Below are 22,550 nucleotides of genomic sequence, written 5' to 3'. Positions count from 1 at the left end.
AATAGCAGTGATGGGGGTTTTTTTGTTTTTGTTTTTGTTTTTGTTTTTACTTTTCCTATTTCTTTGGGGAGGTGGTATGGTATGGTGTCATTCAAAATCACATGAGCAAAGGTATTCTTTGTCCCGCAACAAAGGTCTTGTTTACATTATAAAAGTGACCAGGTCAGCTGCTCAGGTTATAACACTGATGTCCCTGAACACAGTTAAAGCATGTTTTTGTAGTTGGGACTTAGCCTTTTGACTGTGTTCTTGAGTAGCATTAAGTCTTTGATATGTATCCTAAGTAATGAGTGTGTGTCTCTCTCTCTCACTCTTTCCTTCCCTTCATTTTAGGCTGCCTCTCCCCCAGCTTACATACACCCAATCCCACAGTCTTAATACCCTCATCTAAGAACATAAGAATGGCCATACTGGGTCAGACCAATGGTCCCTCTAGCCCAGTATCCTGTCTTCCAACAGTGGCCAGTGTCAGATCCTTTAGAGGTAATAAACAGAACAGGGCAATTATCAAGTGATCCATCTAGTCATCCAGTTCCAACTTCTGGCAGTCAGAGGCTTTGGGACACCCAGAGCATGGAGTTGCATCCCTGACCATCTTGGCTAATAGCCATTGATGCACCTATCTTCCATAAACTTATCTAATTTTTTTTTTAGCCTTCACAACATCCCCTGGCAACAAGTTCCATCGGTTGACTGTGCGTTGTGTGATGTGCATCCTTTTCTTTGTTTTAAACCTGCTGACTATTAATTTCATTGGATGACCCCTGGTTCTTGTGTTAAGTGAAGGGATAAATAGCACTTCCTTATTCACTTTTTCCTCACCATTCATGATTTTACAGACCTCTATCATATCTTAGCTCAGTTGTCTCTTTTCTAAGATTAACAGTCCAAGTCATTTTGGTGTCTCTTCCTATGGATGCTGTTCCATACTCCTAATCGTTGATGCCCTTCTCTTTACTTTTTCCAATTATAATATATATTTTTTGAGATGGGGCAACAAGAACTGCAAGCAGTATTCAAGGTGTGGGCATACCATGGATTTATACAGTATCATATGATATTTTGTGTCTTATTATCTATCCCTTTACTAATGGTTCCTAACATTTTGTTAGCATTTCTTTCTGTTGCTGCACATTGAGCAGATGTTTTCAGAGGACTATCCACAATGACTCCAAGATCTCTTTCCTGGGTGGAAACAGCTAACTTAGACCCCCATAATTTTGTGTGTATAGTTGGGATTATGTTTTCTAAAGTGAATTCCTTTGTACTTATCACCATTGAATTTCACCTCCCATTTTGTTGTCCAGTCACCTAATTTTGTGAGATCCCTTTGTAACTCTTTGCAATCAGCTTTGGACTTGACTATTTTGAGTAATTTTGTATCATCTGCAAACTTTGCCATCTCACTATTTACCCCTAAAATCAAATGAGGTTGTAATGTCAACTTGCAGTTTGCTCTGTAGCTGACAATATCATTGTTACCAGTGGCAAGGAATGGAAAGACATTAGTGCTGTCTCTCTAAAGCAGCAGCTCTGAACATGTGGCCCAATTAGCACATAGCTGAAGCCCAACTCAGGTGTGTTCTAAGGGCTCTGAGTTGTCAGCTCCCGGCTGCCCTGCTGTGCAGTGAGGTCCATGTTCCGTGCTGCCCTGCCTCAGAACAGGCTCTGGGCAATCCTACTATGGAATGGACTCCGGGCAATCCTACTATGGAATGGACTCCAGGCAATCCTGCCGCGGGGTGGGCTCTGGGGTACAGGCAGCCAACTGCCCCTGGCCCCACGCGGCAGGGTCTGGGGTCAGGGTTCTGCCACATGACCAACTCTCCGCTCTTGGCCCCACTCTGTGGAGGGGTCTCTGGGCAGAGGGCTCTGAGCATAGGGTGTTAGGTGGGCGGGGGAGTTAGCTGGGGGGCACTGTGGTTCTCAACCTGTGGGCTGCATATGCGGCCCACAACAATAAATAAGTTGAGAACCACTGCTCTAAAGACTGAAGGTGCCCTCCCTCCCAGTCTTAGGATATCTCAGATGATAGAATATTGTCCTGTCAGACTGTCCTCTGCTACTCTTCCTTCCTGAATCCTGACATGATGGGCATTGATTGAGGGTACAGAGTCCTTCTATCATACCTTGCTTTGCGTTGGTTTCTCTGTGTCTGTGTCTACAGTGTGCACCACTCCTATGGCAGACTGAAGGATTCTTCTCTATTCACAGATTTGTTATTGTTCGTCGGGAGAAACTTATCCAGGATCATATGGCAAAGCTCCAGGTGAATCTCCGGCCTGTAGATGTAGATCCAGAATGTCTGCGTTGGACACCTGTTATAGTTTCCAACACTGTTGTCTCTGAGGATGAAGAGGAAGAGACTGAGGAAGGAGAAAATGAAGAGCAGCAGCAGAAGGAAAGAGAGGTCAGTGTAAGAGTGAATCTCTTCTCTTTATATAGACCATAGCCATTTGAGTCCTACTCAGTCAACTCTTGTACCTCCCCAGACAACACAGGTGTTTTGTGTCCAGTCTAGAAGTTTAAATGGGACGCTATGGGGTTTTATTTAATGGTTGAAGACATCAGAATTTTGGTTAGGTTGCTTGTCTATTTTCAGATCAGAAACGTGAAATCCAAAGGGAGCATAGTCTGGAGGGAAGTAGAGCCCATCCTGGTGCAGTGTGGTTGGAAAATACAAAGGGACTGCTGTCACTAAACAATTACTAATTTTTTTTAACCTACAGAAATGCCCAGACCACACCCTGTAAAATGGAACCACGGTTGTTGTAATTTAGAAATTCTCCTATGGATTTTTTTTTCCTTAAATAATATTTGGTTTTTCAAAAACATTAGAGAACCTAGATATTCAAAGTTAAGTTTACACTTAAACATGCAGAAGACGTTAGCCAGTATGAAAATACACAGTGAAGAGCACCAAAGCAGTGTAACTCTGCCCTTATATCATTGCCCACAAAGCAATGGGAAACTTGGAGGCTATCATATCCTCAAGCAATGCACTTTGTCACGTCAAAGCAGCAAAGAGTCCTGTGGCACCTTATAGACTAACAGAAGTTTTGGAGCATGAGCTTTCATGGGTGAATACCCACTTACGTCAGTAACAGCATTAAGGAGTGACCGAAATAGATTACCTTACTCTTGTTGACAAGCTGATTGCATACTGCTATAGCCTTTAAACCGTGAAATGCACTTGACTCTTATCGTAAGCCTAACTCCCAAATCTGGACCTTAGCGTCCAAAATGTGGGTGCCTAGCATGAACCTCCTAGTTCATCACTATCATAAGCCTAACTCCCAAATCTGGACCTTAGCGTCCAAAATGTGGGTGCCTAGCATGAACCTCCAAGCTTAATTACCAGCTTGGATCTTATCTCGCTGCCACCAGACAGGAATTACGCGGCCATGCCTCGCTCTGGTCCCCCAAACTTTCCTGGAGGACCCAAGACCAGAAGCTCTGAGTCTTACCGACAAGGGAAATAACCCACTTCCCTTCCCCCTCCTCTCCCCCAGACTTTCCTCTCTGGCTAACCTGATAGTATTGATGCAATCTCTTTACATCACAATACCAAGAAGCATTCTCCTCTATTCCACAAGAGACAAACCCAAATAAGGAAACAGAAATGATTCTATCTCTCTTTCCCCTCCCACCAATTCCCTGGTGCTGCAGAGCTTACCCTCCCCAGAGAGAAAACTCAACAAGTCTTAAAAAGAAACTTTATATAAAAGAAAGAAAGAGACATAAGAATATAACTCTGCATCAAGTGACAATACAGGGCTATTGCTTATAAGAAAATATGAATAACAGTCTGATTCAAAAAGATATCCAATTTAAACATTCTAGCAAGTTACACACATGTAATACACCCAACAAACATAAAAGCCTATATTGTTTTCTACCTGTACTTACAAGTTGGAACAGAGATTAGAAGATAGAAAGAACCTTCTCATAGCTGAGAGACAGACAAAAAACTCAGACCCCAAAAAATCCCCTCCTGACTTTGAAAAATCCAGTTTCCTGATTGGTCCTCTGGTCAGGTGTTTGGTTCCCTTTGTTAACCCTTTACAGGTAAAAGAAACATTAACCCTTAGCTATCTATTTATGACAACTCTACATTGCTATAGAAAATTACTTCTGTTGTCTTTGACCATATACAAATAGCTGGAAAAAGGCCTTTTACATCTCACTTCCTCCAAGGTTTAACAGATACTGGACTTTGCTGTAAGATTATTATATTTTCATTCCAGCAGGTATCAGTAAACTAATGGCCACTGGTGGTAGAAATAAGCTGTTAAGCAGCTTGTGGGAGAACATTATCAAAGTGGGATTTTGGAACCCCTTTGCAGCCCTTTGAGAGCTATCCGTTTGCCATTCTGCAGTTCCCAGGAGTCACCCCTGATACCTTGTTCTAAGTCCTTCAGTTTCCAGTACTGTGCTTTGTCTTGTCAAGGGCTTTTTTAGGGTGGAGTTCAGGATGGAAACATAATTTAAATAAAATATGTGAAATTTATTTGTTTTTATTTAATTCAGGTGGTAAAATCTGTATTGTGGGAGAAGAAGGAGCAAGAGCCTTATTCTCATGCAGAGAGTGAAAAAAAGCCAAACATAATTCCAGACAATTCTACACGGCCAAATAAACAAGTTCTTCCCCTGGATAGTCTTCCTGCAAACAGCCAGACATCACGGAGAGGCCGATGGAGCAGAAAAGGCAAAAACCTGCAGGAGCCCTTTAGTGAGAAGGAACAGAAACTGCTCATGGAGGAAAAGTCAGCAGTCCCCAGTGGACGATGTAGTGAATGCGAGGAGAAGTCAGCAGCCTCGCGGGGGCGATGTGGTGAATGTGAGGAGAAGTCAGCAGTCTCTCATGGGCGATGTGGAGAATGTGAGGAGAAATCTCCAGCCGCACGGGGTCGCTATGGTGAAGATGAGGAAAAGTCTGCAGTCCCTCAGGGACAGTATAGCAAAGCTGAGAAGTCATCAGCCCCCCGGAGGCGATACAGCGAAGGCATGGAAATGTGGAGGGGGCAGCTAAAGAACAGCACTGAGCCCCTGAAATGCAGATTCACAGAGGAGTGTGACAGATTGCCCCGGCGCTATAGCGATGGGGATAGGACTCTCCTGAGGTGCTTTAGTGAGAGTAGCGAAGAGGAGGAGGATGAGCCTGTGAGTCCTCGTTCAAACTCTCCACCTGTTCTCACCAAGCCAACATTAAAACGAAAGGTACGTGCTTCTTGTGCTCCTTTATCTCTGGCTGCATGCTGCAGTACATGTTCTCCATGGATTGGTACCATATTGGGGTCCATTGCTGAAGAGACTTGGTTTAAAGCTATACAAGTTACAATATATCAACTGATCTGCCTCTTTTCAAATAATCTGAGAGACTGTCCTTGTTTCTCGAATGTGTAGAGAAGGCAGTGTGTGGAGAACACTTTTGCTAACTCTTTTAGTAGACACTTTCTATTGTATCAGGAAGTGAAGGTTTCCCATGTTCCCCTAGGCTTTTTATTTTTCACTCCCTTCTGTTATAAAATACATCTGTGTCATGTCATATACAATGCAATAAACATGGAAATAGCATTCACTGGAAAAGAAGCTTCACAAAACAATGTTAACTAATCAGCAAAGTTTAAAATAAATTGCAATGTGAGGGCTTCACTATGCCTGACTTTGGAGATAACGAATTCTATAAACATGACCAAGAAAACCTTGTGTTTAGTGGCAGGATGCTGCAAACAAAAAGTAGAAATCATCTTTTCTGCATGATCTGTGTAGTTGGTTTTAATTCACATACATATGTCCTGTTGGACACTAAACCTTCCAAACAGTTATATAGCAGGTCGTGGATGGATTGTTGATCCTCAGCTCTTACAAACAGTTTCTGTTCTGTTACACTGGTGTAAATCCAGTTACCTTCATAGAAGTGTGGCCGAATGAATAAAACACTGGACTGGAACTCAGAATAGCTGGGTTCTAGCCCCACCTCCGCTACTAGCCTGTAGGGTAAGCTTGGGCAACTAATAGCGCTGCTGTGCCTCAGTTTCCCCATCTGTAAAATGGTGATGACGACTCTGCTCTCCTTTGCAAAGTGCTTTGAGATCTACTGACAAAATTGCTGTACAAGAGCAGGGCAGTGGTAGTAGTAGTATTCCTCTGTATTTTCCCCTGAATGACTGAGGGCAGAATCTGGGCCATGGTTTCAGTAGTGTCTAGATTCTGGAGGGGAGGCTGTCCTGAGCCCACGCAGATTGTTGAGTTCAGAAGTTTAGTTTTTTCCATTTTTCAGTGGTTTATTTTTGCTGTATGTGATCAAATGCCTTTCCCCCCCCCCCCTTTCACCCAGAAACCAATTCTCCATCGGAAGAGGCGAGTCCGTAAGCGGAAGCACCACAACAGCAGTGTTGTCACTGAAACAATCTCTGAGACCACAGAGGTGCTGGATGAACCTTTTGAGGACTCGGACTCTGAGAGACCAATGCCCCGATTAGAGCCTACCTTTGAGATCGAAGAGGAAGAGGAAGAGGATGAGAGTGAACTGTTCACCCGGGGCTACTTTCGCCACTTACCCCCCCAGGATTCCCTCAGGCGCAGACCCACCTCTAAGAGGAAGTCCAAAGATGAAGAGGAGTCTGATGACACTAACGGTATGTTTAATGAGCAAGCTGTGAATTGGCACCTTGATATAATTAAGGGCGTTGAGTGAGTGATAGCCTTAATCCCTCAGGAAGTGGTATACACTGCCCTGTAATTTCCAGACAAAATATCTAACTAGGCACAGATTACCAATCAGACCAACCTCTGATATTTATAGCTCATGTGAAAAATGTATTTTTATATTTAAGTATCATCTCAGTATGTGAAGAGATAACAGGTCATCTTCACATTTCATCTGTTCCAGTTCCTTAGTGAAGGAAATATATGTGGCTGCAGTAATGGTTACGCAAAGGTGTCACTTAGAGAAATAAAAGCAAAGCAAATCCCAGCGATGTCTTACTCAGCATCTCCTTACATTGACTAAATAAAGTAGGAGGAATAGACAGTAAAGGGTCTATTGGGGATCTATTCCTCATTTATATTGAGTATACTTGCCCTCAATTTCTAATCCTTCCCCAAAGTGCTCTGGTTCTAAACCTTTAATACAGACAAGAAAAATAAATTTGGTCTGAACTGTGGCATTTAGTGTGCTGTAACACTATAGATGTAGCATCTCTCATTCAAGTATTTAACTCATAACCTAATTCACAGTTGTTATATGCTCCATTATTGCCTAATACATTGCATATGGCCTGTGGGAACTCTTTGATTGCCTACATTGTATGAGGGCAAACAGCCAGATAAAAATAAAGGACCATAAGAAAGTGATGTTTGCTGTTCTCATGCCACCTTCAATGATTCTTACTGGAACTTCCTAAGCAATTCATAGTACTCAACTGGCCTCTCATTAGCTGAGGAGAATCATCCCTAAAGGTACTTAAATGCTGAAGAGGTAATGATGTAATTCTGTCTATCTTTGCTATTTATATAGCACCAATCACCATTGTGTTCCTATGGTGTTAATCCCCACTTACATTAAAATTAAATGTGAAAAAAGTGTTAGTGCAACATGGATTAGGCAGAAAGAATAACAAAATGTCATAACGTGCAATAGTTAAGATAGAAAAAAATAACTTGAGCATGTTGCACATCACATATGTTTTAGGGAATTCATTTAACAGCTTGAACATTGTTTTGTGATGGTAGAAATTAGAGATAAGAAAAGATCTATCTGGTCCGTTTTAAGCTATGAGACTTCCAGTACTTTTCCTTGGGAAACAATTATATAAACTACTACGTAACATTTCCAGGTTTTTCCTGATGTTTGATCTACCTTTTTCTTCTCTCAGTTTTATCATGTCTCCTACTTATGGAAAATTTAAGTTCTTCTTAGAGCGGTTGCTCATGTCCATTCCATGTTAGGGGTGTGTGTTCACCACATGCACCGGTGCAAGAAGTTTTTCCCTCAGTGGTATCTGTAGGGGACTGGCTCTCGCGCCTTCTGGAGTGGTGCACATATGCGCCAGTATAAAGGGTGCCACGGGTCCCCCCTCCCTCAGCTCTTTCTTACCACTGGTGATGGTGCTGGAGGGTCTCCTGGCTTTGGGAAGTGTTTTTTTTTCCCTATCACTCATGTAAATCATTCTTAGATAAGTAGTTTTCATTGTTCTCTTAATAGTTAGCTAAATAATACTGTAGATAAGTTAGATAATCCCCTAAGGGACTTAGCTTAGGAATGGGACATACCCTGGTCCCCGGTCTTCAAGCCTTGTGATCACTGCAAAAAGCCTGTGCTGGTCAATGATCCTCATCAAAGCTGTTTGATGCGTTTGGGGGAAACTCACATTAGCAAAAAGTGTTGCATCAGCAAAAGTTTTAAGCCAAGAACTAAAATGGAGTGGAACATAAGACTAAGAGTGCTCCTCATGAAGTTGGCCCTCACACTGGTCTCCGAGTCACCAAGACTGGACTCCTCACCAAGCATCATGGCATCCGTGCGAAGTGCGCTGCCGGCACCGGTCCCTGGTACCTGCTAAAAAGCAGAGAAAGCACCCCAGGAGATGGTGCTCCTCAACATCCCGTACTGGGAAGGGAAAGTCCGGAGAGGAGCATAGGCCCATGCGGGGCAGCACATCTCTGGAGCTCAGCCAGGCACCTGCATCACTGGCTAGGCTATCCAGCCTTCCTAGGGACCCACCAGCTACCCCAGGTAGTGCCAGAGGTCCCTACCACCAGGAGATTCCATTGACGCCAGAAGCCTTTCAGGCTGCAAAAGACATCATGTCTTTGCTGGTGCCACCAATGCCCCGTCAAGATGTCATCATCTCCAGAGGGAAGCTGGCACTGAGGCCTGACCAACGGTCTCCATTGGCACGGCATCATTCCCTGGCACCACTGCAGTTTACATCAAAGCAGCAATTCCTGGGGACGCACTTCCAACCTGCCCATAACAACCAGAGCTCCTGGCACCATTTACCGGACTATTGGCATTGGTCCCCCGAGGTGTGGCATCATTCGCCGAACAGTCAACGCAGAGCTGAGGCATGCCACTGGTCCCTGGGACCATGGCACTGGTCCCACCTGTTCCTCGGGGCAACAGAGATCATCAGGACCACAATGCCAATCCCCAGAACCACGTGAATGGTCCCTGGAGCTGAAACGCAGATCACCAGACTTGCTGCACCAAGCTCCGGAGTCGAGACTTCGTTTTCTGTTGCCCGATTGTCAATAGCCAGACTCCTGGCGTCGTTCCCAGAGCACTAGGCGTCGATCACTGGTGTACCGTTGCCAATCCGCCAAGCTCCGCCACCGGGCCCTGGACAGGCAGCACCAGGACCCTGAGCCCCAGCACTTCAGCCCCAGCCGCAGACGCCGGGATGGTAGGTGCGGAGGGGACATGGATGTGGCATCAGTGCCACCGTGGTCCCCAAGGGAGGAACTTTCTTCCTCAGGCTCAGAGGCTGAAGAGATGGCAGGTCCCTCAAGCCAGGCGCACCCAGCCATATCTGGGAGGGTTTCACCAGGGCTACCAACCGATGCATGGCCCACCTCGTGGCACTTTTGGAACCTGTGGCATTGTGGGGGAGGAATAGCTCAGTGGTTTGAGCATTGGCCTGCTAAACTCAGGGTTGTGAGTTCAGTCCTTGAGGGGGCCATTTAGGGATGGAATCTGTCAGGGACAGTACTTGGTCCTGCTAGTGAAGGCAGGAGACTGGACTCAATGACCTTTCAAGGTCCCTTCTAGTTCTATGAGATAGGAGTATCTCCATATATTTATTTATTTAAACCCAGATGCAGCGTTCAGTGTTGGGGGCGTCAGAGAGGAGGTCAGCGGCAGTCTCCCACCCCTCTCCGGAGTCAGAAGAAGGGTCTGAGCAAGGTGCCCAGGAGCATCCTCTGACCTTATCATAGATTATTAGGGTTGGAAGGGACCTCAGAAGATCATCTAGTCCACCCCCCTGCTCAAAGTAGGACCAGTCCCCAATTAAATCCCTAAATGGCCCCCTCAAGGATTGAACTCACAACCCTGGGTTTAGCAGGCCAATGCTCAAACCACTGAGCTATCCCTCTCCCCTTGGTAGAGGCCACCCATGTGGTGCGGGGGACGCTGAGCCAGCCCCTCCTCCCACCCTTGCAGTGGCGGGACCGTCCCAAACAGTGCCACAGGACAATGCCAAAGCACACCTGGAGCTGCTAAAGCAGGTGGCCGCAAACCTGGGATGGGAAGCAGAGGACCTGGCAGAACTCTCTGATATTTTATTTGACATTTTGGCCCCGATGGCCCTGTCTAGAGTTGAATTCCCAATCCACAAAGGAGTAGTAAAGCTGGTGAAAGCATTATGGCAGCCTCTCTCCCGCCTATCTCCAAACGGGCAGAGACGAAGTATTAAGTCCTTGCGAAGGGCTTTGAGTTTTTATATTCCCACTCGGCTCCGAACTCTCTCGTGGTCACTGCTGCCAACGAGGGAGACAGGCAGGGACAACCTGGGACAACTCCCAGAAACAAAGATGGCAAGAGGCTAGACTTATTTGGCAGAAAAGTTTATTCATCTGCCAGCCTCCAATTATGAGTGGCGAACTATCAGGCCTTACTCGGTAGGTATGATTTTGATGTGTGGTAGCCTGTGGCCAACTTCACAGACTCACTGCCAGAGGACTCCAAGCAGGAGTTCCTGGCCATTTTAGATGAAGAGAGAAATGTGGCAAAGTCCTCCCTTCAGGCCACCTCTGACACGGTGAACTCAGCGGCCAGGTCCATCACTACAGCTGTCGACGGAGGCTCAACAATCAATTCAGGACCTCCCTTTCGATGGCCTAGCCCTATTTGCAGAACAAACAGACATGGTTGCATGGGCTTAAGGATTCATGGTCTACTCTACGTTCCCTTGGTCTCTATACACCGGCATCTGCTAGAAAGAGGTTTAAACCGCAGCAGTCTCAAACACCAAGTGGTCAGGCCTGACCAGAGCCCTACTGTAAGAAGGGCAAGGGCTACAAGCGCCATCAAGGCCAACAGTTAGCTCCTTCCTCCCACTTGGGCTCTGCCCCGCTACCAGCCTGGAAGCAAGCGGTATTTTGCGGGTGCGCCTAACGGCAACCTCATCCCTTTTCAGGGACCCTTCTCACAAGCAACTTTTCACTCAAGAGGTGCAAGCCCTCCTGCGAGTAAGGGCTGTAGAGGAAGACCCCATGCATCTAAGCGGGAAAAGTTTCTACTTTCAGTACTTGCTGATACCGAAGGCCAAAAGAGATCTGTGTCCCATATTGGACCTGCAAGGCCTCAACAAATACCTCAGAAAGTTGAAGTTCTGTATGGTCTCCTTGGCCTCCGTTATCCCCTCTGTGGATCCTGGAGACTGATACACTGCCCTCGACTTGAAGGACGCATATTTTCATATTTCAGTTTTCCACGGACACAGAAGGTTCCTGCTGTTTGTAATGGGACAAGCTCGCTACCAGTTTGTAGTGTTTCCATTTGGCCTGGCTACAGCGCCAATGGTGGTCACAAAATGCATGGGTGGTCACAGCTTATCTGAGGCACCAGGGCGTTCAAATCTACCCTTACCTCGACAGTTGGTTCATCAAGAGTCGTTTGAGGGTACAAGTTCATCGCAACATCGAGTTGATCGAAGTCACTTGCTGAGCATTGGATCTATTGATAAAGGAACAAAAATCCACATTGGTTCCAGTGCAGAGAGCAGATTTCATTGGGGCAGTTCTGGACTGTATCTGAGCCAGGGCCTTTCTCCCAGAACCCAGATTCAAGGCAATATCAGGCCTAATCACCCAACTCACCAATCACGCAGTCACCACAGCCAGGGTATGCATCAGGTTGCTAGGGCACACGGTGACATGCATGTATTTAATTTGACACGCACGACTACATCTCAGACCCCTCCAGATGTGGCTGGTCAGTTTACACCCCAGCCAGGCACCACCTGGACAGAGTCCTCACAATTCCACAATAAATACTTACTGCTCTGGAATGGTGGTCCAACCCAGTAAATATGCCCGAAGGAGTACCCTTCGTGACCCCAAAACCCACAATGGTGCTAGTGTCGGACACGTGGGAAGCCAGTTTGGATCACTAAAGACCCAGAGGCTGTGATCCCAGGAAGAGCTGGTATTGCACATCAGTGTCAGGGAGTTCAGGGCCATCCGTTTGGCTTGCAAATTGTTCCTTCCGCAGTTATCCCATCAGGTGGTACAGGTGTTGATGGACAATGTGGCCTCAATGTTTTATGTCAACAGGCAAGGAGGATCTCGATCCTCTGTCAGGAAGCCCTCCGGCTGTGGGATTTCTGTATCTGGCACCCCATATAAATCAAGGCTCTACATCTCCTGGTGTCCGACACATGCTGGCTGGTCGCCTTAGCAAGTCGTTTTTTTCTCACCACGAGTGGTCCCTCCACTCGGAGGTCATCAGAATGATATTACAGAGCTGGGGAGCTCCCCAAGTGGACCTGTTTGCCACCAGGTAGAACAGGAAGTCCCACTAGTTCTGCTCCCTTCAAGGGCTTGACAGCAGATCACTCCCAGGCCTGGTCTACACTACGCTGTTAAACCGATTTTAACAGCGTTAAATCGATTTAACGCTGCACCCGTCCACACTACACTGCTCTTTATATCGATTTAAAAGGCTCTTTAAATCGATTTCTGTACTCCTACAAAACGAGAGGAGTAATGCTAAAATCGATATTACTATATCGGATTAGGGTTAGTGTGGACGCAAATCGACATTATTGGCCTCATTATTTTACAGTAGCTACCCACAGTGCACCGCTCCAGAAATCAGTGCTAGCCTCGCACCATGGACGCACACCACCGAATTAATGTGCCTAGTGTGGACGCGCACAATCGACTTTATAATATCTGTTTTATAAAATCAGTTTAAGCTAATTCGAATTTATCCTGTAGTGTAGACGTAGCTCCAGACGCTTTCCTCCTGACCTGATATACACCTTCCCGCTGATCCCGCTTCTCAGCAGGACCCTCCTGACAATCAAGAGGGACCAGGCCAAAGTCATCATGATCACCCCAGCATTGGTTCGGCATGCTCATGGATTTGGCAACAGAGTCCCCATGGATGCTGCTCAACTGCCCAGACCTGCTCTTAGGATCATGGGAGGTTGCTGCACCCGAATCTTGCCTCTCTCCACCTCACAGTGTGGATGCTGTGTGGCCGAACCCAAAGAAGGAGGCCTGTTCTAGTCAAGTCCAGCACATTCTGTTGGAGAGTAGAAAACTCTTCATTAGAGTGATTACCTGGTAAAGTGGAAGTGCTTCTCTTGCTGGGCATCGGAGCAGAGGAACTCCCTGACCCAGTCTTCTCTGCAGTCCATTCTGAACCATCTGCTTCACCTAAAATATCAAGGCCTTCTCCTCGATCAAGGTGCACCTGGCAACCATTTCGGCTTTCCATCCCCACATCTGGGGCAGATCGGTATTCTCACATGAAATGACGATCAGGTTTCTTAAGGGCCTTGAAAGGCTTTTTCCCCCAGTCTAGGACCTGGTGCACCAATGGGCCCTCAACCTAGTCCTCTCTAGGCTCACTGGCCCTCTCTTCGAACCTCTAGCCTCCTGTTCTCTTGCACATCTGCTGTGGAAGGTTGCTTTCCTTGTGACTATCACTTCAGCAAGGTGAGTCTCCGAGATTAAAGCCTTCACCCCGGAGCCCCTATACACGATGTTCTACAAGAACAAGGTTCAGTTGCGTCCCCATCCTACTTTCCTTCCAAAGGTGGTGTTGCCTTTTCGTGTTAACCAGGACATTTTTCCTCACGATGTTCTGTCCAAAGCCTCACGCGTCCAACGAGGAGAGGGGTTTGCACACTCTAGATGTTAGGCAGGCTCTTGCTTTCTGCTTAAAGCATACCAACTCCTTCTGTAGATGGACTCAACTCTGTCGCGGTGGCTGGCAGGATGAAAGGCCTCCCAGTGTCGTCTTAAAGGCTTTCTTCTTGGATTACTACCTGCATCTATACTTACTACGATTTGGTGCAGGTTGTACCTCCACCGATAGTGACGACACATTCAATGAGAGCTCAGGCATCGTCAACAGCCTTCCTAGCACAAGTCCCTATCAAGGATATCTGCAGGGTCGCAACGTAGTATTTGGTGCACACCTTCACAACCCACTATACCATCACCCAGCAAGCCAGAGATGACACTGGCTTTGGCAGAGCTGTGTTGCAATCAACACATCTATGAACTCCTACTCACCTCCACAGATACTGCTTGGGAGTCACTTAACATGGAATGGACACGAGCAAGCACTTGAAGAAGCAAAAACGGTTACTCATCACTGTGACTGTTATTCTTCGAGATGTGTTGCTCGTGTCCATTCCATGACCCGCCCTCCTTCCTCTCTGTCGGAGTTTCAGCAAGAAGGAACTGAGGAAGGGGAGAGCCGGTGGCGCCCCTTCTATCGGCGCATATGAACGCCTTTCCTGAGGGCACCAGAGCCAGTCGCCTATGGATACCACTACAGGTAAAACTTCTGGTACCAGTGCATATGGCAAGCACACACACCTAACATGGAATGGACATGAACAACACATCTCGAACAACAGTTATGGAAGGTTAGTAACTGGTTTTTTAAAGAACCAAATGGGGCAGCGTGACTAAATGTCAATTGAATGGGAAGTAGGACAACACCTTTCAAATAATTTTGAAGTATTTAACACTAAAGAGAGAGAGAGAAATTGTTTAGGGTGACTCCACTGTTTTAAACTCAAAGTATGAAAACATATAGAAACTAATAATTTTTCAACAATTTATTGCGGGTAGGACTGAGTCCTACACGGTGCTGAGAGACTAATAGAAGTATCAAAAACTTCCAACTTCCCCTTGACTTCACAACCTCTACTTGAGAGTGCTCAGTATCTTGTAGGAATAGGCCCGTAAAGAGCAAGAATGTCTGTGGTAAACGATGAAGAGTACAGTCTACTGATACAAAGCAATCTAGATCTCTGGGTTAGCTGGATTTAAGCTAACAATATGTGTGCTAATACAGCCAAATATAAAATTACACTCTAGGAACAAAAAATGTAGGTCATACTTCCAGCATGAGGAAGTCTGTCGTGGAAAGCAGTGACTGAAAAGTACTTCAGGCCCATGGGAGATAAGCACCTGAACATGAGCTCCCAGTGTGATGCTGTAGTGAAAAGAGCTAATGTGATCCTGGTATGTATAGACAGGGGAGTCTTGAGTAGGAGTAGGCAGATTACATTACCTCTGTATTTGGTACTGCAACCACTACTGGAGTATTATGTCCAGGTCTGATGTCCACAAGATTTATAGATTTTAATGTCAGAAGGGATCATCATGATCATCTAGTGTGACCACCTGCACATTGCAGGCCACAGAACCTCACCCACCCACTCCTGTATTAGACTCCTAACCTCTGGCTGAGTTACTGAAGTCCTCAAATTATGGTTTAAAGACTTCAAGTTACAGATAATTCACCATTACTCTAATTAAAACCTTCAAGTGACTCATGCCCCATGCTGCAGAGGCAGGCAAAAAAACCCCAAGGTCTCCGCCAGTCTAACCCGGGGAAAAATTCCTTCTGACCTCAAATATGGTGATCAGTTAGACAAGAATTATTTAAGGACTGGAAAACATGCCTCATAGTGAGACTCAAGATGCTTAGTCCATTTAAGTTAATAAAGAGAAGGTTAAGAGTGACTTGATCACAATTTATAAGTACCAACATGGGGAGCAGAAATAGAGGGCTCTTCAGTCTAGCAGAGAAAGGTATAATGCGATCCAGTAGCTGGAAGTTGAAGCTTGATACATTCAAACTAGAAATAAGGTGCAAATTTGTAACTATTGGAACAATTTATCAAGGGCTGTGTTGGATTCTTCATCACTCAAAACTTTAAATCAGGACTGGATATTTTTGTAAGAGAAATGCTCTAGTTCAAACAGGAATTAATTCAAGGAAGTCCTAGGGCCTGTGCTATATCAGTGGTCAGACTAGATGATCACAATGGTCCTTTCTGGCCTTATATCTATGAATCTATAATAACATTTGGAAAGTAGCTTAAATGTGAAAATTGATCCATCAAAAAATAGACAAAAGAGAGAAAAATTTGGCTTCCTTTTATTATTTATGCAGAAACTAAGTGTTCTTCAGCTGCCAAATTAAATTACAGTAGAATCTCAGAGTTATGAACACCTTGGGAATGGAGTTGTTTATAACTCAGAAAAAAATGTTATGGTTGTTTTTTCAAAAGTTTACAACTGAACATTAACTTAATACAGCTCTTAAATTTTATTTTGCAGAAGAAAAATGCTGCTTTTTTTAACCATCTTAATTTAAATAAAACAAGCACAGAAACAGTTTCCTTACCTTGTCAAATCTTTTTTTTTTTTTTTTAGATTTTCCCTTTATTTTTTTTTAGTACTTTATGTTTAACACAGTACTGTGCAGTATAGTATTTGCTTTTTTTGTCTCTGCTGCCTAATTGCTGACTTCCAGTTCCAAATGAGGTGTGTGGTTGACTGGTGAATTCTTAACTCTGGTGTTCTACTGGATCTATATAATTACTTTGATTTTTAATCAATTTCAGCAATGACTGGAAAGAGAGGTAGTTCTGGATCTTAGATCTCTTCTGAAGAACAGAACTAAATGTAAACACATGTGCAATTTATGTTCATAAGTGTGGGAAGTATCTTGCTCAAGTGGAATATTTTCCTATTAAAAACACATGACATTAATTGTACTTGCAAAGTTATGGTGGTCCTTTCTAGTTCTTCCAACGTATAGTATGTCACTGAATTTGGATTATATATGAAAGGCTCAAAACTCTAAAAATATGTTCTTTGCAAATGCCACTCATTTCATGTGTTATTAATGAGCAAATATTGCAATGAGGGAAAGAGTTAAAAATTATCTGTTCCGTTTTATTGTTCATAAACATTGAATTAATAAATGCGGTGGGATGCTTGGGACTTTGAAATGGGCGGAGGATTCCTTTGAAGGCAGGGAGAAGGAAACATTCAAGTAATTATGAAAAGTTAAGCGATATTTTTGTTTTGTGTTTCCAGGCACCCCTACCTTGAAGCCAGTATCTGTGCTCAGAAAATGTGAAGCAAAGGTTTCTCCATTTGAGCCAGATACTTCCACACCCATGAAAAAGAAAAAGGGATGGCCAAAAGGCAAAAGTCGCAAACCAATCCACTGGAAGAAGAGACCTGGTAGAAAACCAGGGTTTAAACTGAACCGGGAAAAGGTGCCAGTATCTGCTCAGGATGAGGGAGTTGATGCCATGGTAACTAATTCAAAATCAGGGCGTAAACCCAAAATGCAGGAGAAAGAAGAGCCTCTTGAGAAGAAAGAGGAGCAGCCCCTCGCTGAGGAAAAGAAGGAGGAAGATGTGCAAATGGAAACAGGGGAGGTGGGAGAGGGAGAAGAGGAAGATACAACCAGCAGTGAAGTGAGAGCAGTTTCTCCTATGGACAGCAGCAGCAGTCCAGCAGCAGATGTTAAGGAGCCTGAGGTAGAGGAAGAAGTAGAGGAGAAGCCACGGGTATTAGAAGAGCAAAGGCAATCAGAAGAAGAACAGCAAGAATTAGAAGAACCTGAGCATGACCACGAGGAAGAAGAGGATGAGGTTGCCGTAGTTATAAACCAAAATGAAGACCATGATGCAGATGATGAAGATGATGGTCATCTGGAATCTGCAAAGAAGAAAGAATTGGAGGAACTGCCAATTAGAGAAGAAGTAAAGGAGGAGCCTGATGTCCAGGAATCTTTTTTAGAAACAAGTATACAGAGCAGTAGAGAAGAGGTAAAGGGCAAAAATGAAGTAGAGGCAGATTCTGAGGAAGAGCAGGCTTCCCATGAGACATCAGTGGGCTCAGAACATGTCCCTGGCTCTGAAGACGATCATGAAGAAGAGCAAAATGCTAAAGAAAGGTTAACTGAATTAAAAGAAGAGGAAGAGATTCCTCATAGTGAACTAGATCTAGAAACTGTCCAAGCAGTCCAGTCCTTGACGCAGGAGGAAAGTAGTGAACATGATGTAGCATACCAGGACTGTGAGGAAACTCTTGCAGCTTGTCAGACTCTGCAGAGTTACACTCAAGCTGATGAGGACCCTCAAATATCAATGGTCGAAGATTGCCATGCCTCAGAACACAACAGTCCAATATCCTCTGTTCAGTCCCATCCTAGCCAATCTGTGCGTTCTGTCAGCAGTCCCAACGTGCCTGCTCTGGAGAGTGGTTACACCCAGATAAGCCCTGAACAAGGATCCCTGTCCGCACCTTCTATGCAGAACATGGAGACCAGCCCCATGATGGATGTGCCTTCTGTATCAGACCACTCTCAGCAGGTGGTGGATAGTGGCTTCAGTGACCTTGGCAGCATTGAGAGCACCACAGAGAACTACGAAAACCCCAGCAGTTATGACTCCACTATGGGAGGCAGCATTTGTGGAAATAACTCTTCCCAGAGCAGCTGCTCCTATGGGGGATTGTCCTCCTCTGGTAGCCTAACTCAGAACAGTTGTGTTGTCACTCAGCAAATGGCAAACATTGGCAACAGCTGCAGCATGATGCAACAGAGCACTGTCCAGCCTGCTGCAAACTGCAACATTAAGTCCCCTCAGAGTTGTGTGGTAGAAAGGCCTCCAAGCAACCAGCAACCAGCAACACAGCCGCAGCAGCAACAACAGCAGCAGCCTCAGTCACAACAGCCTCAACCTCCACCTCCACCCCAGCAACAACCTCCACTGTCTCAGTGTAGCATGAATAACAGTTTCACCCCAGCACCTATGATCATGGAAATACCTGAATCAGGGGGCACTGGCAACATAAGTATCTATGAGAGGATTCCAGGAGATTTTGGTGCTGGGAGCTACTCTCAGCCATCAGCCACATTCAGTTTAGCCAAGTTGCAGCAGCTGACAAACACCATTATGGACCCTCATGCCATGCCTTATAGCCATTCTCCTGCTGTGACGTCCTATGCAACCAGTGTTTCTCTGTCCAACACAGGATTGGCTCAGCTAGCTCCATCTCATCCATTAGCTGGGACACCGCAAGCACAAGCCACCATGACACCCCCACCAAACTTGGCATCCACCACCATGAACCTCACATCACCTCTGCTTCAGTGTAACATGTCTGCTACCAACATTGGTATCCCCCACACACAAAGGTTGCAGGGGCAAATGCCCGTTAAGGGGCATATTTCCATTCGTTCTAAATCAGCACCACTGCCCTCTGCAACTGCACACCAGCAGCAGCTCTATGGCCGCAGCCCACCGGCAGTTGCCATGCAGGCTGGCCCTCGTGCACTAGCTGTTCAGCGAGGTATGAACATGGGGGTTAACTTGATGCCAACTCCCCCTTACAATGTCAATTCCATGAATATGAACACCCTGAATGCCATGAACAGCTACAGAATGACACAGCCCATGATGAACAGCAGTTACCATAGTAACCCTGCGTACATGAACCAGACAGCACAGTATCCTATGCAGATGCAGATGGGAATGATGGGGAGCCAGGCCTATACCCAGCAGCCTATGCAGCCAAACCCTCATGGAAACATGATGTATACTGGCCCCTCCCATCACAGTTACATGAATGCTGCTGGGGTGCCCAAGCAGTCGCTCAACGGACCGTACATGAGAAGATGAGCGAGATGAACTTTCAACCTAAAAACTTAAATATATATAAATAAAGGAACCTTTTATACTGACGAACCAGAGAAAATGGACCTTTTTCCAGTTAAAAATATTGCTGTAGATGTAGAGGGTTTTTCTTTGGTTTATTTTATTTTTTAGGAAGCCTGGTCTGTATTCTTTTTTCGTTCGTTCATTTTGGGTTTTTGTTTCCTTCAGAATTCTGAAACATTTTACAGCTGAAGTCATTTTAAAATGGTTTTAGAGGGGAAAACGTGCACAAAAATCTTTTCATAATTTAAAAAGAGCCTTATTTTGCTGACCACACAGAATATCTTTAACAGTGAATCATCTTTTTAAATTTTACTTTCAAGTGTATGTTCCCCACTCCTTCCTCTTCCTCCAGTGTGTCCCTCTGTGTGCAGCTCCCAATGCTGCAGTCATTAAAATGTCAGACATCTCAAAGAGCAACAAAACCCATCCCTCTAGTCCCCACCTTGCATTTCCTACTTAAGTCCTGCAGGAGGCACTTATGGGAGACTCGGAACAGGACATGGAGGACGGACTAACTATTCCAATGAGGCAGGAAAACTTCTCCTCTTAACCCTTTCTGGTCCTCTCACCCCTCAGTACAATTTGGAATTATATATAAACATAAATTCTTCTCACACTGATGTCTTCATAGATTAATTAATTGAAATACAGTCTGTATGTTTCATTCTGAAAGTATAATGTCACTTTAAAATGTTCTCCAGCACACACACACTGTCAGTCTGAACTAGCATTAGCATCTCAAAGGAGAACTGTTTGGAACCCTAACACAGCCACTAGAAGGATAAGAATGGTTACTGTGCATCAGAAAGAGAAGAAAATGGCTACAGGGTCTTGTTTTGACAACCTGCAAACCAGCCATAACTCTGAGATCCCAAACTCGTTTTTAGTATCTGCTTTGAAATGCTAAGGGTCTTGGTTCTGAGCCTTGGAGTCTGACTGAGCTCAAGAGCAGCCATTGCGAGTGATCTGCCTCTGTGTTCCTCTACTCACATAATCTTGGAAGATGAAGCGTACGTTTCAGTGACTTGACAAGAAACCTGCAGAGTCTTTGTCACTATTCCATTCCTCTGCATGTGGGGGGAAACTGCTGGGTGTGTCCTTTTTCCAGGGGAGTCATGGTGTTAAAACAGGCACATTCCTGCTTTCCCGGTTTCTTTTGAGGTCATTGCCTAAGAAATTCATCACCTTTGAGTCTGTGTGTGGGAAGTGAAGGGAATTTCAGCTCCTCTCAAGGGAGGAAATGGGAGTGGGACAGTCAGCAATGGGAGTGGGACCTAGTCAGCAGGATTTTGTAGTGTGCTTGTTCCGCACTGTTCCCACTGTTCCTATTCTCTTTCTGCTACTCAACTCTGTATCATAAAAGAGAGTGACTGCACCTTTTGGCATGCCAGCAAATATACAAAGAAGGGCCATTATATACCCTTTAGTGTAAAACTCTCTCTTTTATTGTATATTCTGTAGAGATACAGACAATAATAAAAACAATTAGTTGTAAACAAAACAAAAAAACATCCAAATGAAGATTTGAGGTTTCTTCAGATGCACTAAAACGGACCTTTCCTCAGTAACTGCCAAATATGAAAAGGCAGAACTCCAAGGACTTCCACTCCTTATTTCTTTGTTTTGAGCATGTGCGAGGCTGTGTAGAATCCTGTTTCTCTGTATATACTATTCTGGTTTTAACTCATCCATGTAGAAAGCGCACTGTGCTGGCCTCTCCATCCTAGATCTTCAGCTGTGTCATTGCTTCGCGGTTGCGGGAGGGAGGGTGGGGGAGCAGGGAGAGAGAGGGTTAAAGACAGGAGGAGAAACTGTTGAAATGAGGGCTGTGAATTTAGTTTGTTTGCTGTTATGTTTGGTTTGGTTTTTGTATGTTTTTTTAATCAATTGGGCAGCTCCCTTTTCCACAAACCTTTGTGACTGTAGAACTATTGTAGAAAAAAAAAGTTCTTTTCTATATTATAAAAAGAAATTATCCAACACAAGTAATATTGGTACCTACCATTTTTTCACTTCTGTTTAAAAAAAAATGTATTTTTAGCAAGATAACTTGGGTAATCTTCTAAAAGAAATTTAAAAAAATCACTGTTAGTGACTTTGATGCCTTTTAAAATAAGAGCTTTTTCATTTCATTCCATCTTTAAAATTTTTTATCTTTGTTGTAGAATATTAAAAACTATTTTAAGAAAGATAAAAATTCTCTTTAAAGAGATCTCTAGAGTGTGTGAATAGAGCTCCAGATGCCTCTAAAAGCCGCATGTACAAATGAAGCTAAGTCTATTCCTGTCTGTTTATATTTGCTTTTCCTGTTTTGTAACCTCTTTGTACTTTGTTCATGGTGACTTGTAAGCTAAGGGGAAGGGGGGCCTAGATGCCTTTGTAATTCTCCATGTCATGCGCTCCTGGCCGGCTGGCCTCCCTTCCTCTCCTTGTATGTAATATCACTTTTTTTCCCCTTTCTAGCAAGTACTTTCAAAAGAACTCTGTACATTTTAACATAAAAAAATAAATTATGTTGAGCCATTTTGGATGTCTGTTGTGCATGTGGAATTTTTCTTCCTCCAGAGCATTTGAGAATTTAATCCTGTAACTGTTGCCAGGGGTCTGTAGATTTAATTCCCTCTTGTATGACTGTTGATCCAGAAGAGGTACAGCACCTTAGGGAGACTGTGCACATAAATCCAAGAACAATCTCTGCCCATAATGTCACCTCCTCTGAGTGGAAGCTGCACACCAAAGAAAACTGAACCTGAAAAATCAGGAGAGCAGTGGGGAGTAATCGCTGCCTGTATAAGACGGAGCACAGAATATCGGGACTGTCCC

General features: G+C 44.7%; 1 protein-coding gene across 2 annotated transcripts in view; it reads left to right on the top strand.

Moving 5' to 3' along the window:
- The window catches only part of KAT6A (lysine acetyltransferase 6A), a 77,547-nt gene extending 55,290 nt beyond the window's left edge, over window positions 1-22,257 (top strand). For both annotated transcript variants that reach the window (XM_075062800.1, XM_032774545.2), the window contains exons 15-18: window positions 2,215-2,410; window positions 4,531-5,220; window positions 6,341-6,641; window positions 17,089-22,257. In XM_075062800.1, the coding sequence (XP_074918901.1) occupies window positions 2,215-2,410; window positions 4,531-5,220; window positions 6,341-6,641; window positions 17,089-19,688 (3,787 nt within the window). In that variant the 3' untranslated portion in view covers window positions 19,689-22,257. The remainder of the gene's footprint in view (window positions 1-2,214; window positions 2,411-4,530; window positions 5,221-6,340; window positions 6,642-17,088) is intronic.
- Window positions 22,258-22,550: the final 293 nt, after the last annotated feature.

The sequence above is a fragment of the Chelonoidis abingdonii genome, chromosome 2 (assembly GCF_003597395.2).
Source record: "Chelonoidis abingdonii isolate Lonesome George chromosome 2, CheloAbing_2.0, whole genome shotgun sequence".
NCBI lineage: Eukaryota > Metazoa > Chordata > Testudines > Testudinidae > Chelonoidis > Chelonoidis abingdonii.
Note: the sequence above shows the minus strand (reverse complement) of the source record. Positions and strands in the feature narration are given on the sequence as shown.